The sequence below is a fragment of the Squalius cephalus genome, assembly GCF_949319135.1.
Source record: "Squalius cephalus genome assembly, chromosome: 2".
Lineage (NCBI taxonomy): Eukaryota > Metazoa > Chordata > Actinopteri > Cypriniformes > Leuciscidae > Squalius > Squalius cephalus.
This window is the reverse complement of record NC_137123.1, coordinates 39,028,749-39,046,905: the sequence shown is the minus strand read 5'-3', so window position 1 is coordinate 39,046,905 and position 18,157 is coordinate 39,028,749. Positions and strand designations below refer to the sequence as shown.

The following is an 18,157-nucleotide window of genomic DNA, read 5'->3' as shown; positions in this document are numbered from 1 at the left end:
CTAAATGATTTTACAAAATGGAATTACTTTTGATCAAATTAATTAATTAATCTGGAGTTATAATATCATCACCACAATGAGAAATCACATGAAATCCAAACAGCAGTCGACTGAGGAAAGACAGCTGTTCATCACTGCATCACGACTGCAGGTAAGCGCAGTAGTGCGAGTGATCCGAGATGATAACTTATTTAGCAAAATGATTTTGAGACATATTCTTCCTTTAAGTTTTCTTTGAGAGAGGTTTAAGAACAGAAAACGCAAAGTGCTGTTAGAAACTTAGAACTAGAACACCGTTGTCTTTGTTTCACTGAAACGTCTGTCAGTGCAGCGCGTTCTCTCGAGCATAATTGCTGGCGGCGCCCCTTCGTGGATATTATTGTTTTTCTCAACATAACGTGAAACAATACAAACACGATAATCATATGCTGACTCGAGTATATGTGTAACGTTCTGTACGATAACTGGCGCAATCTGCTACTCTGCTTTATTAGGCGTTTTTTCCGTTCGCACTGAGCTTATATCCTTTTGTTATTTATATTTTTTTGTTTACACATAGGCCTACTGTTTAATGTTTTCAATTAAAAGAAAACTTTAACATATATTATAAGATTGGTGTGTGTGTATATTGCGAGCTTGTTGTTTATATTGCCTAATGGTAAAAGCTTCTTCAGTGGTGACAAAAAAAAAAAAAATTACCTTAAAAAATAACACCTTTTTCGTTAAACGTCATTTAAATAATGCAAAGAGCAGAGACGAAATCGTGTTGTCACCAAACCTGACAACCTCCGGCCCCTGGCTGCGCCTAGAAATTCTGTCCATAAAAATTATGAACAGAACCGGCGACAAAGGGCAGCCCTGCCGGAGTCCAACATGCACCGGGAACAAGTCTGACTTACTGCCGGCAATGGGAACCAAGCTCCTGCTTCGGTCGTACAGGGACCGGACAGCCCTTAGTAAAGGACCCCGGACTCCATACTCCCGGAGCACCCTCCACAGGCCGCCGCGAGGGACACAGTTGAATGCCTTCTCCAAATCCACAAAGCACATGTGGACTGGTTGGGCAAACTCCCATGAACCCGGCTCCAGCACCCTGTAGAGGGTATAGAGCTGGTCCAGTGTTCCACGGCCTGGACGAAAACCACACTGTTCCTCCTGAATCTGAGGTTCTACTATCGGCCGTATTCTCCTCTCCAGTACCCTGGGCATAGACTTTCCCAGGGAGGCTTTGAAGTGTGATCCCTCTGTAGTTGGAACACACCCATACGTAGCCATTAAAAAAAGTGCATTTAGTTTCATATTTGTTAAAATATTATAGTGTTATTTTTATTTTTATTTTCCATTTATGTTGATTATGAAAAGTGAACAGCACGACCCCGAGTAAGATAGGATGCGCAATATGAGACATGCGGGTCAGACATGATTTTGACCACTTCATCAAGTTTTGTTTTGTAGAAAACCTTTCTTTAAAGTGAATTTCGTTTTGTATAAATTGTATCTTAATTTTAATCAATTTTTCATCAACCATGCCTGGATTTAATTAATAAGAAGCAAATATAACAGACAATCATGGAGGCGCCCGCGCGGTCACTTGCATTGCACGTTAAGCGCATCTCATCCTAACTTAACGAAACTCAGTGTATGCCTCACACAGACATGAAAAATACATCAAATACACAAAGCTTGAAATGTCTTTAAACAAAATAATTCAAAACGAAAAAAGAAAAAGGCTACTCTATGATTATGTAATCCATTAGGCCTATGTGCATTTCTCTCTATAGGCGCGTTCACACGGAGATGGCGATCGTCAACTTCATCTTTGCAGCCGAGTCGACACTATCAGAGAAAACACTTGTTTATTAATAAAAATCAATACACGCGTCACCGGTTTTACAAATGCACATCTTGCTTGTTGCACGCACACATATTATGTCGAAATAATGAGATATTGTGTTAAAATAACATTATTGTTAATAATAGCCTATCTTTTAGAATATTTGATTGAATGCTGAATGTTGCGCTTGTTCAATTTAATGAAATTAAAACTTTAATTGTGATCAATAACATAACTGAATATTAAATATTTAGTGGCCAAGTTTTGCGCAGCTCCCCCCGTCAATGATCTAGCACCCCCTCAGCACATGTTAAAAATTCTCTGGTGCCATAAAGCTAGGCAGTGTAAGGGGAGGATCCTCCCTTTACAAATTAAGCACTGCGTAGACCCCGATAAACAACAGCACTAATAATATATTCATATGTGAATATTAATATATTCATATATATGTGAAGCACTGTTAAATATATTGAAATACATTTTGTATATTTGAAATACATTTAAAAAATACTTAAGCTTTGTTCCTCGTGTTACATCTGTAAATTTGTGTAGCCTATGAGAAAAATATGTTCATAATTATATCATGTAGTTTTTGCTATTTTATTTCTACACCACGTTTACCATTTCTAAAGGTAGACCTATATATTATATTATAATGTAGCCTATATAAATGACTTCAAACATGTTTTACATTTTCAATGCTTTCATATTTTCATTCCATTTACAGTTTGCGATGGCCACAGGCCTACTATCCACTTAATAATACATCAGGTTTCAGGATATTTTAGCTGATTATCAAATAATTCACTCCATCAATCTAAATGTATGTAAATGCTGCGTGACTTCTACGTGTTAAAATTAATGGGCGCGCGCGCTGAACATTCAAGCCGCATTTGAACTGGAGCGGAGGGCGTTACCATGGAAACGAGGCGGCAGCTCAACTGACAATCAGCGAAACTCCGTCTCTCACTGTTGTTTTAACTACTTTAAGGTAAGTTCAGTCCATAAAATTACACAAATAGTACATACAAATGTTTCTGAGACTTTCTTTCATGTAAATCACTCGCTTCCGTTGAATATTTACTTTATAGAAATGGTTTAGTGTCTTCGAAAAAGTCCGTTAGCATCTAGCTAACTAACTTAGAGGTAACGTTAGGTTAACTAGACTTGAGCTGTAAGTTTGGGCTTGTAATCACATCTTATGTGTAGATGAGATATTTTGATAGTTTTGTAAAGGTTTTGCTGACAATTGGTCAATGGATGAATGGAAATAAGCTAATTTATTTAACCTAAAAGTACGCACTGTATGGTTAATTCATAGTTATCACGTGACGTCACACCATTACGCCCACCTGGAGGCTTTCCATTGCCCACCAGCCATTTTTATCAGGTTTGTAGTTAGTATTAATGTAGTAAAACAGTGTAATTAAAAGATCAAATTCAATATATACCGCTTATTCATGATGCATACTTTGTACAGGTAAGCAGATGAACACAGAACAAATTATTTATAACATAATAATATTGTTTGTCTTCTCCCCTTTACAGTTTGTTTAGCTTCACAGAGTTTAGTTCCAAACCCAATTAAGCAGACCTGAGCAGCTGATCCAGGACCACCAGAAACTCTGCAGGACTTGGGTCTGGACACCAGTGTTGTAAGTTCAGAACATATTGCAGGAGATCTCAACATTGTTCTCAAGGTCCACTTACATGCAGAGCTTTACTCCAACCTAGACCAGCACACCTGAACAAGCTAATCAAGGTCCATAACTCTGGGTGCATATCACTCAGGTCTCTAGCTCAGTAGTCAGTGGTTAAAGGCCGTCTTAATCACAAAATCCTTAAAGTGCACTGAAACATTCGCTCCCTAAAAACTCACTATGTTATCGGAAGTTCTGAAGCTCAAAACTTTAATCACACAAGACAGTTCGCTACAAAATGACATGTGATGGGGGATTTGAACAAACCAAACCAATTCACAAACCAATATTATATTTCAGCATAAACATACGTCGCTAGACAGGTAATGTCTAATCAAGCAAACATTTACAATTTATCTATGACTGAAATCTTGCACAAATATAGAGGGAAAACTCAAGTGTATACTTCACATTTTGGACAACCATTGTTTTTTTACATTTACATTTTGGTTATTGTTTTCTTTCTCACTTTAGATGCTGGAGAAAAAACAGCCAGGCTAAAGCATTCAGAGTGGAAACTTCTGTCGTGGCTCAATAATCCGGGACTGGGATGGTGGAAGGAGCAGAAGATCAGAGATCAGGCAGAGATCTACTGGTGCCCCTGAGGAACTGATTTACCTAATGCGCCAAACATTACCAAACATTTTCATCACTCACCTTCATGTCGTTGCAAACCTGTAAGACTTTCGTTCATCTTTGAAACACAAATGTAGATATTTTTAATGAAATCTGAGAGCTTTCTGTCCCTCCATTTCACAGTTTATGCAACTACAACTTTCAAGGTAGTAAAGACATTATAACAATAACCAATATGACTCCAGTGGTTTTAACCTCAACTTTATGAAGCGAAGTGAATGCTTTGTGTGTGCAAAAATAAAAACATGGCATCTTTATTCACAAAATATACGTCTCTGACACGTGTTCATGGAGCACCACGATTCATCAGTGTTGTGTTGGCGAGAGAGCCGGCCATCTTATGCGTCAGAGATACATCATTTGTGAATAAAGACGTAATTGTTTGCGCACACAAGGCATCTGTTAAAAATATCTTAATTTGTGCTCTCCACAAAAGAATTATGGGTTTGGAGCGACATGAGGGTAAGTAATTAATGACAGAATTTAAATTTTTGTGTGAACTAACCCTTTACTGTTTTCTAATGTGGTTATAATTGGTCATTGTTCTGTTTTATAAATATTTTAAAGATTTATTGTTTTGAAAAAATGTTTATACAGAAAAGATAGATTAATTTGACCAAAAGTCACAGTAAAAACTTTAAAATTGTTTAAAAAAATAATGATTCAAATAAATGTTGCTCTTATGAAAGTTCTATTCAAAGAATACTGAAAGCTGTATCATAGTTTCCACAAAAATATGAAGCTGTATAACTTATAATAATCATAAATGTTTCTTGAGAATCAAATAATCATATTATAATGAATTCTGAAGGATCATGTGACACTGAAGACTGAAGTAATGATGCTGAAAATTCAGCTTTGCTTCACAGGAATAAATTACATACTTTATACTGTATATTTACATGTATATTTAAGAAAAGTTATTTTTATTGTAGTAATATTTCACAATATAACTTTTTTAGGGTATGCTTGATCAAATGCAGGCTTAAGATGTGATCAGGAAAGTGTTTTTTATGTGAAAGATGTATTTGATGTGTCAATAAATGGTTTTATAAACTCTTTTGTGAATTTTCGTATTATGAAAATTAAATATAATCATGAATTCACGGTTGAAATTAGGCCTGAAAAAGACGTCTTTTCAACTCACTTTACAACCTAATTTAGACGCGATTGGGACGTCATTTTATTGTCGTCTTTTCTACGACCTGAAAAAGACGTCTTTTCACCTTTCACTTTTCAACCAAATTTTAACGTTGTTTAGACGACTGGCAATGTCGTCTTTTCAACGAGTTTTTGCTGGGTGGGTCCGGTCCCCCTTCTTAAAAAGAGGGACCACCACCCCGGTCTGCCATCCCAAAGGCACTGTCCCCGACCGCCACGCGATGCTGCAGAGGCGTGTCAGCCAAGACAGCCCCACAACATCCAGAGACTTGAGGTACTCAGGGCGGATCTCATCCACCCCCGGTGCCTTGCCATACATTACATACGAGTTAATTCACGTATTGTGATATCATTACTAGTGATGGGAGAAACAAAGCTTTTCGAAACACTGAATGAACTGAAATAATTGCTTCGCAAAATTAGATTTCCCATCACTGTTTCGAAGCGCTTGAAAAATGCCGGTGACACCTGCTGGTCAAAACTGTGTAAATGTAAGGAAAAAGTCCAAACATGCATAAAAACACCCTTTACAAACCAATTGCAAATATTTTCTTGAAAGGTTAATCTATTAAATGGAATCTACAAATAATTAAATACCATTAAATAAAAAGTGTCTGTAGGCTATAATATGTGCTCTTTTATTAATTTGTTAGGTGTTTTATGGGCCTCACTCTTCTTTTTATTATACAAATGTGACATTACAAATGTCTACATCTTTATAAAACTGATTCGAGATCAGATAAAATTAGACACTGCAGTGTCATGAACCATGGTTCATGGATTCACTGAGATCGTCCCCAAATGGTGAACCACTGAAATTTCGCAACCCTGATCAAGGCAAACCTCATTATTTACATGACCAAGGGCAAAAAACAACAACAACCCTTAGTTAGTAGATTTTGCAGGGGTAAATGAGTTTTTAGCCAAAAAGGCAACTCACAATTTATTTGGTTTATGTCATGATTTCATCATTTCGCTGTATTTTTAAGTGACAGGGGAGCAAGTTCACTTTCATGTAGGCCCATAACTTTCTATAAATTGCAGAATTTTATTTTATTTGAAGTTTACATCAAGATGGTTGGAAAGAACTGAAATGCAAGATGCAGCAGACGCAGTATGTGCAAATGAATTAATGTCACAACTTTTAATGAAAGAAAAAATATGCATGCACTAACCCATATGCATGCACAACCCAAATGTTACTTTTTGCAAATGTTCAACAATCAAAGCAACATACACTGAAGAATATAAATTACTGAAATTTAATACTAGCAACTTTTTTGTTAAACATTTTTTTGTTATAGTGGATTTCAAGTATTCATGGATGCAGGAAGTACCTTTCAGAGTACATTTTAAAAATGCTAACAAATTTGTTCTTTAAAACACAAAACTAATGCATCAAAACAAAACTATTAAATTGTCAATTGTATTGTTAGAATTTTTGGCACATGAAAACAACAAGTCATAATTTTTTCCTCTACAAAATTTGTCATTGTTATAGATCTTATGAGATTTCATTACACAGATGTCAAGTATGAGAGAAAATCAAGTGCCAAATATTTCCTGAGATCAAATTAGATATTTAAAAAGGAATCAGTCTCAGCAACTGGAAATTCTTACTATAAAATTATTTTGATCTGTTAACATCCTTCATAATAACTTAACTGAGCTGCACAGTAATGTAATTAACATGCACAATTTCAGTGACATGACAAAAAAAAAGGCACAGCATGTTTGTTTAAATATAATTCCACAAACCTTAATAGTAATTCTTTCGATATTGACTCAACACTGCTTAAGTGACGTCATTTTTTAATCGTCTCTCTCATAGTGGTAAACAAAATTCAAAGGCAGAAACTATGCAGTTGTGCAACTTCAATCTAGCTGGGCCACAGTGTTTTGGACTATATGACTTGATTTCTTGACTAGATACTGTAGCTTGATGTGCACAGTATTTTTTTTCAACAATATGACAAACTTTTCCAACAGACAAATGCAAATGAAATAGTAAAAGAGGAAAGACGTCACATTATTTAAATGCGATTGCATGGTTCCCTTGCGGTTTATACACAAAACAGCATAATACATTATAAAGTGCACTAAAACGGTCTCCTGAATAGGTTTCATAAGTAACTAAATTAATATTATATCTTGCTCTTTCAAACTTCAAAATAAATGTCACAACCATGCACAGACACACTTCTATGACTGTTAGCACAATTAAAAAAATAAAATTTGACAAAGATTGAGCACAACTGAGAGCTGCTTCCCATCAATTAAAATTCCAATAGAATTTACTGTACAGACAAAATGCTAGAAACACTGAGCCAGTGCAACTTCCTTCTAGTGAACAGTTTGGGGATACTACAGTAAAATGTCATCATATCAAATATGGTAAATGAAGACTTTTCTGGCTATGTAGCAGAAAGTTTCATGTATAATTTGGAGGCTTTATGTTTACACTGCAGGCTGAAACGACCCAATTCCGATTTTTTTGCCCCTATGCGACCTGTATCTGATCTTTTCATGACAGTCTGAACGACACAGATACGATCTTTTCAAATGCGACCCAGGCCACTTGGGTATGTGGTCCAAATCCGATACGTATCCGATCTTTTGAAATGCGACTTCAGTCTGAACGGCCAGGTCGCATGTATCCGACCTGCACGTCAATTATACGCGAAAAACGTCATAATTCTGCGTTGAAGTAGTCGTCGACTGCATATTCGTCGAGCTGAGGTAAATCTGCCGAACGGGTCGACTTCGACGAGCCCGTTAATTAAAAAAATAAATAAAAGCCCACGGCCACCATCATTATATATCCAATGTGAATAAGAGTAGACTAACGTTATGTTAACTTATTTGTGCTGATATTAGATAGGTCAGCGGCTGCTGTCTGGCTCTTGTGTAACGGTCGCTGCGCGCGCTCGTGTGTGTGTGAGAATCACAGTTAGTTGAAGTTTAGCTACTTCCGCAAACAACAAGTGACGTCGTTGACCGTTGAGTACTCTTCTGCGCATGCGGGTCACTTCTGGGTCATTTCACGTTCACACAGGAGATCACAAAAGGTCGCATTTAATTGGAAATGTGAACGGACTTGCAAAAAAATCTAATTTTTTCAAAAAATCGGAATTGAGCATTAAGCCCTGCAGTGTGAACGCAGCCTATGTCTGCAGGAAACATTAACAACCTCTATTTCAGTTGGAATGTCTTTAGACGGGGGTGTAGTTTGCCAAAGCCACAGCACATCTTGAGGGGTAAGCCACACCCTCTTTTGTTCTTCTGACTTTGTCTCCTATCTTCTGAAATGTGGAAGTGTTCAATTCTACTTCTGCCCTGCTTTAGTGAGAGAGAAAAAAAATTAGAACAGCAGACACTATGTTTTGCTTAACCGATGAGCAGAAAGTATACGTTTTTCAGCATGCTTGGTAATTTTGAAGATAGTGTGATAGTGACAGTAAAAGCACATTTGGGGCAGACAGGGAGATTCCTAGAACAGGTACCTTTTTCCATCACCAAATTCACCAAACCAAGCTACATTATTTACAGCCATCAGTAACATGGCACTCTCCAATTAATCAAAAAATGAGAACTGTGGAATGATTATTTTACAGCTGCCATGAGTATATCTCATCACACAGGACCTGTTCTATAATTTCCTCCTTACAGACCCACATTAATTGAAATGCTAGTCTATGACATTCATTCATACTACAAGACATCTACTTGCATCATATAAAGAGAACTAATGTGTGGTGGTTATCCTGAAATGTTGCAATGTAAGTATGCTCATGTTCACCGCTCTCTCCCAGGCCGATGGACTTTAAGCAGAAGGACACGCATACAAAAACATGCATCTATCTCTTTCACCATCTCGCAGTCACTCTCACTCGCTCTCACACTGACCTGCAATGTACTTTGCTCCAATTAACATAAATATGCTACCCAGAATGTAAAAGCCCAAGGGTACACTACTGAAGATACTAGTCTCCTCTGTTGGTTGTCCAGAACACAGGTCCATGTTATGCAAGACAGCGAAAAGAAAAAGAAAACAAGTGGGACAATTAAGTAACTACTGATTTTGTGAAACCGAAGAACAAGTCACTTCTCCTAGAGGTTTGCTTTACTGCAAACCTTTTTAGTTCTAACTGAACCAGGTAATCAATAACTTTGCAGAAAAGTAGATCACCAGATGGAAGACTTTGACCCCTGATAAAAAAACAAAAACAAACAAGCTTTGTGTTCTTGCAAAGTTCTGAAAATCCATTCTCCCCGACTTTGGACATTCTTGGTCAATACCTCAAGTTATTTATTACTACAAACCCTAGGCCTAAATCAATCTTTGACTACTGTTGTGGGCCTGGTTGTATTTTTTGGTGTTTTTTTTTTTTTTCCTTTTGGAAAAAACATTGAAATAATTTGAGCAAAAGAGATCAGATAAATTTCCTGATTTTTTTTTTACTCATTTAGATATAATATGTAATTACTGAATTACTTGCATTTGCAGAGTGTTTCTTTGATTAGTTGATTGATCAAATTTACAATTGAGTCAAAAAAAGAAAGGAAAAACCCACACACACACACCATTTCCATTGTTGACTGGCTCAGTGGTTTCCCAGTTCATAGCCCTCTGTACAGCTTTCTTCCAGCGAGCATATCGCAGTTCACTCTCTGCGTGTATAAAAAAAATGAAAGTTTCATCTACAACTAGAGTGCTAATCAACAGTTAGTTATTACACACATTACAACACAATGTGTAGGCTGGGAGGTTCCAAAAAGTTTGTCAGTATTACATTGAACAAGGTTACAAATTAAATAAACAATTAATTTAATGCAAAACCTATATATTGTAAATACAATTTACATTACAGTTATGAGATGTAGGGTGTTGGATTTTAGATTCCTTTACCCTCTGGGTTGATCTGAGGTTCAAATTTTTCTGAAGTGACCTCTGTGAGATCTTCTGGGTTCAGGCTCCACACACTGACCCCCTCAGCTGCTCCTGCTGCCATGGCAGCACCCAGAGCTGTGGTTTCAGGCATGGATGGTTTTACTGTAAACACAATTTACATCACATATCTGCCCATTTCTAAGCATTTATGTACATCCTCATATAGAGATGTACCAGTAAATCAATTATACTTCATCCTTTCAAAGAGTGATACACATTTTCATACAAAGGGTCTGAAAAGTGCATCTTACCAACTGGGATACACAGTATGTCGGCCTGCAGCTGCATCAGTAACCGGTTGGATGTCATGCCTCCATCAACCTGGAGCTGAGCCAGATGAATACCACTGTCCAGGTTCATTGCATCCAGAATCTGAAACAAATTTTAGCATCCTTTAACATCCTACAAAAACAGTTTTTATAGTCACTTATTTATTTACGACAAACAGTACTCAAATTTATAAATACACCTCCAGCCTTAAGACTGTAAAAAAAAAAAAGTAAAAAAAAAGTAAGGGATTATGTACAATAAAATAAACCACAACAGGGTAATCAGGACATGAAGTCTGTGGCTGACTACATTGTCCTGCTTATTACATGTTCATTTGCAAATCAAATTATTTTACTAGTTTGTAGAGACCACAGAAACGCTTTGGACAACGGTTAATATTTATCCGTCAGAAATTATTTTAATTAGGACATTCAATCATGCAGACCCATGCCAATTCATGGAAGATACCTCTCGTGTCTGGAAGCAGACAGCTTCGAGTGCTGCAAAAGCCAAATGACTCCTATTGGTGAACTGTGTTAGACCACAGATTATTCTGTTGTAAGCAAGAGGCAGATGTTCAATGTTGCACATTTCATATGTAATAACACAGCACTGAAACTGGACTTAAAGGAAGAAAGAAAATGCATTAATTTCACAAGTATTCTCGCATGATAAAATGTGCAATAAGATTTAAATTTACAATTAAAATATAGTGCCTTATGCTCATTGCACTAAGGCTTTAGTGTTTTAATGTCAGAGATCAGCCGAAAATGATCTTTTAAATGGACGGATCAGTTACTTACCCTCTGGCACTTGGTTCCCAGTATGGCGCATATAATCCAGAGAATGCAGGGACAAAGTAACAGCCGTATGATGTGCCAACATCAGCAGCTAATTTTTCTGAGGTGAAAAGTGAAGTGTTTATACTGAAATATTCCAAAACTGGGTTGAATGCTTTTATATTGGGTATAAATATAATTTCTATAAAAACACACCAAGTTCTGAAGAGGTCTGTATAATTCCAAGGTTATCCTTTAGCCAACGCACAACTGCTCCTGCAATGGCAACAGAACCCTATAAAAAAGCATTGCAGATGAATAAGGTTAAACGATTGGCTATATCACTTTAAATCACAAAGTAATTGTGAGAAATTAATAGATTTAAAAATAATAATAATAATAATAATAATAATAATAATAATAATAATAATAATAATGTTTTTAGAGGTGGAATGAAAAAGTTGCCAGTTCTAATAAATGTAAACAATAGGGATGCAACGATTCGATATTCAGTATCGGTCAAGTCAAGTCACATTTATTTATATAGCGCTTTATAATACAGATTGTTTCAATGCAACTTTACAGGGATAACAGGAAAATTATTCAATGATGCAAACAGTTCATTTCGGCTGTACAGCAGCTCTAAAAGAAAATAGTGTCATTGTTCAGCTGAAGTCAGTTTAGGGTTGATTCAGTTCCGTTGTTAAGATCATCAATTATTAAATAAGTTCATTTTATCTATAAAGCAGTTCTGCAGGAAAACAGTAATGTCGTTGTCCAGCTCAGTTCTCATACAACAGCGTCAGTACAGTCAGATCAGGTGACAGAATGGAGAAAAAAGCCTTGGGACAAACCAGGCTCAGTTGGGCGGCCAGTTCTCCTCTGGCCAATGAACGAACATGGAGTGATTATGATTCAGGCTGCATCACAAGTCAGAAATCAGATTGTGGATCAGTAGCATTTAAATATTTCATCCAGTTCCTTTTGCTTGAAGATCGGATTTATCACGCCAGTATGGGGAAAAAGCTGATCATATCGGTATCAGCTCAGATGCGGCAATAAAGGTCTGTGTGCATAAGAGGACTCTTGCTGGAGTTTATTGCGGTTTCTAAATGATGCGGTACTCGGAGTCTGTTAGATCACAACACTGGAGTAGAGCGGTCAGAGGACTATGCATTGGCATTATGCGCACAGTAACTGGAATTTAAAACTGTGAAGAAAAAAGGCTCAGACTGTTGGATAGATACACTAGGAGCTGTACACACAATATCTCTTCTCTTTGTGCCCTTAACTTTTCAATGAGAAGCAAAACTCACTGTGACTTCATGTTCCTCCAGCGCATCATTCTGCAACCGGAATGCCAAAAGTGATTTGTGCAACTCTGTACTGGAGCCTTTCATATCATGATAGTTTTGAGTATTATAGTATAGCCTGCAATGTACTGTCATATCTATCATATCTTGTCACCCCATTAAAAAGCGGTTCAATAAATTTAAATAAACATCTTAACTTTATAGTAATTTCTACAAATTATTTTCATGAATGTATTCTATAAAGAATAAAAATTCTGTTTTTTATTAACAATTTATCAGATTTAGCACTACACTTAAATTCACCTGTTTTTTTTTTTCCACTAAATGTTTAGATTTTATAAAATTACTGTGCATTTTTCAATAAATACTCTTGCTGCTGAATGATCCAAGCACTAAGTTTACAATTTATTTTTGCTATAGATTATATATTTTTAATCATTTGTTGTCTTTCTCTATAATGAACTAGTGTGTATTTAGTGGGCTGTGTTTAACACATAAGACTGATTATCAGTTTCACACAGAGGTATATATATATATATATATATATATATATATATATATATATATATTCTACAATGATCAAGAAAACAAAATGCATTAGTATCGGATTGTTACCATTTAAAGAAATTACCTCTAGTGCGTAGTAGGCTGGCTTGTCACGCCCTAGTTTATATGCGACTGTTGTCAGAAGTCCATGGTCCGACATTACAGGCTTCAGAAAAAAAAAGAAAGAAAAAAAAAAACATAGGCAGATTAAATAAAAAAAACACAAACAATGTATTTTAAAAGCTATATGTAAATTGAATACCTTTGTTCCTACATTCTTAAGAAGGAAACAACCAGTCCCATAACTGTAAATAACATAACATTTACATAATGTGAGAAAATATATACAATCACAAATAACATCCTGCTGCATAATAACATAAAAGACAGATTAACAAAACTAAGTCATACGTATTTTTGGCTTGTCCGTCTTTGAAGCACATCTGTCCAACCAGCGCAGCAGACTGGTCACCAAGACACTGTAAACAGATGTAAAGTTACTTTAAAGGACTACAGAAAGGATTGTGAATTTCAGTGTTATCCTTGAGGATCTGAAGACATCATATTTTATATGCATTATGATCAACTTGAAAAAATAAAATAAAAATTATACAATCAAAAATTTTAAGAGACATTGGCTAAATAAGAGGATGACAGAAAGAAACAGTTATTGTTCTAATAATAATCTAATAATCTTACCCCTGATATGGGGACACCAGTTAAAGGGCCAGATTTCTGTAAGAACAAAATATAAAAAAGTAAAACAACAGGGGAAGAAATTAATATAGTAATATACTGTATTATACAAATTAATTTAATAATTAACATGCATTACACCACTCCCTGCTTATGCCAAAGATGCTCTAAAAGTAGACTATCATTTTTAACCTAGCTCAAGTGTTTGAGTTTTGGCATTGTCAAAATCATCTGCTGCTGTGTGTTGTAAAGTTTTTTCTCTAGACATACCCCACAAATGGTAAAACCACACAGAGAACAGTGACTCTACAAGTATGTGTTGAAAACTGAGTAATTGAGCAGCTTCATTTTCATTACTGCAACTCAAGATGGTGCATCCTAAGCCATAGAGAATGAATGAAGAGGGGGAAAAAAAAGTCTCTAAATTGGATAAAAACTTCAAACAATGATGATCAACATCCGGTACATTTCCAATAAGACCCCTACAAAGTATAATTTGCATTTATAACCAATAGGAAAAACATGTTTGCGCCATATTGGAAATGCACAAACTTCAGTGATGACAGGACACAGCAAAGTTGTCTCAGACATGACAGTGTGTAGACAGCTAGAGAAATACTCACCTGATTAGAGCTGATTTTCTATCAGTCAGCCCAAAGAGATCACAGGACACAAAATATAATCATGATAAAGAGGGACATATTAAACTATCCAAAGGGTGAAATGACTGCTCCACAGCAAAGTTCAAATTTGGATGGAAACCATTTTTTGGACTTGTGGATTTTGTGTACAGTTAAAGTATAAAGGGAAAACAGTTGCTGTTTGACAAGCACTGCTCTGGAGCAAAGGTCATTTCTCTCTTGCACAGCATGCAAATAAATATTTTTATTTCACCCTGAGTAGGACACATTTTAAAGCAGTGTGACAATTTATCACGCATTATGTAACATAAGTACAGAAATAAAATTTTCTCTTTGGTGTCAAACACTTACCATCAAACCATAAATCTCTGAAGAACTTCTCACTTTTGGCAGAATTTCCATTGGAATATCAAAATATCTATTTAGGAAATATATGTTATAAATATATCTTAAAGGCTGGAATCGGTGAAGGCTGTAATACATTACACTGTTTTGCCCAGACTCCTGCATAGTTTGCAGTCTGGACGCATCAATGCTAGTTGCCAAAAGACAGAGCCAACCTGGAGATATGGTTTTATTTTATTTTTTACAGATTTTGCAGAAAACTCAGTTATACTCAGTTTTATTGTATGATAGCCAGTTTTTCCTCTGTAAACATTTGCAAGTCGACAAGCGTTCAGATTTTAAAGTTGTGTAGTGTATTCCAGCTTTAAAGGGATACTTCACACAAAAATTTTAATTCTCTCATCATTTACTTAACCTCATGTCTTCCCTGAACTTTTTTAACTGTAAACTAGGGACGCACCGATACCACATTTCCCAGAACGAGTATAATACAATACTTTTTTTTTAATACTTGCCGAATCAGAGTACAGATACCTGTATTTTCATTGCATTTTTAGCAAAAGAATATGAGACAAATTAGTTGGTTTAGCAAATAGACATTTCCTTATTCCTAGTTATTTTCATGCCTAAATATGCCTGTTAAAATGTATTGTAGGAACTACTGTTACTTTCACTGTTCATATTATTGCTCTATCATAATTTATCTTTAATTTAATAGCACAGTGAATATTTAGAGCAGCTCCAGCAGGGCTCAACCAGTCAAGAGAAGCGAGTGGTTTTCTCTGTCTTTTGTTGTTAGATTAAAATTAAGGACAAAGACAGCAGTAGGTTATTAGGTACTGATGTCACTTTAGGAGCTGCACGTATCCAACATAGTTACACACGCGGTTTTTTTTGTTGTTGTTTTTTGACTGTTTACGTTCACTTAAGACATAACCAACTATGTTACACAAGGATACTTGCCTATACGGGCATTTTGACATAATATTTTGTGAATTTGTTGAAGAACAAGATGACATGAAATAGAACTCTATTTAATAGGCTATTCGTGCGCAGTTTAAGAGGGAGGAGCATTCTGGGTCCGTGCTTCGGATATTTGTGCACCGAAAACTTCTTGAAAACGTCATGTGATTACTGTACCGCCTTCCTGTAATAATGTAGGGAACCACTCGTTATACATAAATCACGTAACAGTTCATATTTTTACTTCGTTTTAATTCAAATGGTGCATGTGTGCTGAGTGAACGATCAACAATTAAGAGCATGCAACAGAAGTGCACTCTCTCTTTACGTCAGTTAATGTTAGTAATATGCTTCTCATTTTATTTTATTTGCTATTGCCATATCCGACCGAACTACAAACTTTTCAGCTATGTCTATGAAAAAGGGATGTCAGCTCAACAATCTTGCGCGCCTGTGCCGCTGCAGCTATATAGGCGTAAATATTTAATTTGTTTAACATTCTATTAATTCGACAAATTTACTTCATAGACATCCTTCTCTGATTTATCCATTCTACCTTCTGTTTGCTCTGTTGTCTGTGTTTCTTTGTCACAAGCACTGTACTGTACACGCTGCATGGTATTGGAGTATTTTAATGAGTACAAGTACATAAATGCAGTATCGGTATCATTGCATCCCTACTATAAACCTAGCTTCCGACAAACTGTCATATGCGGGTTCATGAGAGTTGTCGTTAAGTGCTACGTCAGCACACTGTAAAGTGTGACGTAAATGTGTTCTGAAGCTCAAGCAAGAACCACAGAGGACATCACTTCTTTCAGAGGTTCACAGCACGCTAAAATCACACTTCAAAATGTGCTGACGTTTATGTCAAGTGTAAACTCATGAACCCGTGTAGCTAGCCAGAAACTATGGTTTATAGTTTAAAAAAAAAAACTTGCACTATCATTTTGCTTTAGAAGACACTGATTCCCCCACTGGGGTCGTATGGATTTCTGTCGTGTCAACTATGGGGTACACTTGTACTATTTGTACTCGCAGAGATTGTGATCAGAGATTATTTTTCTACAAATCTTTTGTTCATCTGAAGAAAGAAAGTTATATACATCTGTGATGGCATTAGGGTATATGATAAGAGGATTTTAAAAAAATGTGTGGATTATCCCTTTAAGTCACATTCTTTTTGACTAGCTACTGCATATGCAAGTTAGCTTTACTCCAGAAAGATTTATAAAAAAAAAAACTACGTAAGCAAATGTATAATTACGTGCAGAGCTCTGGATCCCAGTCCATTGTGTGAATATTGAAGAGCATGGTCCGGCTGGCATTGGTCACATCTGTGCAGTGAACACCTCCCTTCTTCCCCCCTGTCAAGCACTGAAAGTAAGGGGTTATCACCAGTGATGTAAAGTCCAGGTTCAGAAAGTAAAAGTCCTCTTCAGTATTTTGTTCCAATCACCTGGATTTGCTAATTAGCACAGTTTTTCAGCCAGGAGATAGAACTAACTAGTGAAATCAGCTGGCTGAGTTCATGGGTGGAATAAACATATGGCAGGACTTTTACTTTCTGACCCCTGGACTTTACACCTCTGGTTATCACCTATTATTTTAACAAGCTTAAATATTTACATCATGATCACTTCATCAGAGCCAGTGGATTTAATCCATGACTAAGTGCTTGAGTTTATTTCGCAGTATCAGCAAGCACAAGTTTATTTTGCAGTATCAGCAAGCATGAGCATTATTATTTAGAAGCCTAATGGGATTGAACTGCCACAAAGCCATGCACAAATTTCTTCTTTTACACTTTAACCACAAACTCATATACACAGTCACTATATATCACATAAGAGATACCTCACTGCCACCGCTCTTACCCAGATAAGCCAGGAGTCAACCGTTCCAAACATTGCCTTGTGGGAGAGCACAGCTTCATGGATCTTTTCCACATTATCCATCAACCAGCGTAACTTCACTGCACTGAAGTATGTGCTGATGGGGAGGCCAGTCTTGTGCTTTGTAAGGCAAGAGAAGTAACAATAATTATTCAATTGTCAACTTTGAGTAAGATATGACATATAACTTGAGCACAATTATGAATAAACTTAAAAGTCCAGTGAAGTGGCTTGATGAGCAGTTTTTCCTTTGCTTTGACAATTACATTTGAAAAAAAGAAATAACCATATTGAAGTGGTGAAAATTCACCATATTAAAAAAAGTGCTAGTCCATGTGAGCTTTTGACAAACACAGTTGTATAAAATATGAAGTCTAATAGATTCCCCCTTTAGATTTTATATGAAACTGTAACAAACTTTTAGTAA

General features: G+C 36.2%; 2 protein-coding genes across 9 annotated transcripts in view; one reads left to right on the top strand and one right to left on the bottom strand.

The window, feature by feature from the left end:
* The window catches only part of LOC307145102 (uncharacterized protein), a 590,539-nt gene that overhangs the window by 139,258 nt on the left and 433,124 nt on the right, over window positions 1–18,157 (top strand). The window lies entirely within an intron of this gene.
* LOC307145047 (glycerol kinase) overlaps window positions 6,451–18,157 on the bottom strand; it is a 35,338-nt gene continuing 23,631 nt past the window's right edge. The window contains exons 6-21 of one of the 8 annotated variants that reach the window (XM_079847875.1): window positions 17,713–17,850; window positions 17,103–17,212; window positions 14,879–14,945; window positions 14,510–14,527; window positions 13,890–13,925; window positions 13,602–13,669; window positions 13,453–13,495; window positions 13,276–13,356; window positions 11,548–11,626; window positions 11,356–11,452; window positions 11,021–11,105; window positions 10,534–10,654; window positions 10,241–10,384; window positions 9,916–10,002; window positions 9,238–9,324; window positions 6,451–8,670 (exon numbers count right to left, since the gene is read on the bottom strand). In XM_079847875.1, coding sequence (XP_079704001.1) covers window positions 8,657–8,670; window positions 9,238–9,324; window positions 9,916–10,002; window positions 10,241–10,384; window positions 10,534–10,654; window positions 11,021–11,105; window positions 11,356–11,452; window positions 11,548–11,626; window positions 13,276–13,356; window positions 13,453–13,495; window positions 13,602–13,669; window positions 13,890–13,925; window positions 14,510–14,527; window positions 14,879–14,945; window positions 17,103–17,212; window positions 17,713–17,850 — 1,275 coding nt within the window. In that variant the 3' untranslated portion in view covers window positions 6,451–8,656. The remainder of the gene's footprint in view (window positions 8,671–9,237; window positions 9,325–9,915; window positions 10,003–10,240; window positions 10,385–10,533; window positions 10,655–11,020; window positions 11,106–11,355; window positions 11,453–11,547; window positions 11,627–13,275; window positions 13,357–13,452; window positions 13,496–13,601; window positions 13,670–13,889; window positions 13,926–14,509; window positions 14,528–14,878; window positions 14,946–17,102; window positions 17,213–17,712; window positions 17,851–18,157) is intronic. The other 7 variants (XM_079847876.1, XM_079847878.1, XM_079847879.1 and 4 more) reach the window with 7 other exon arrangements.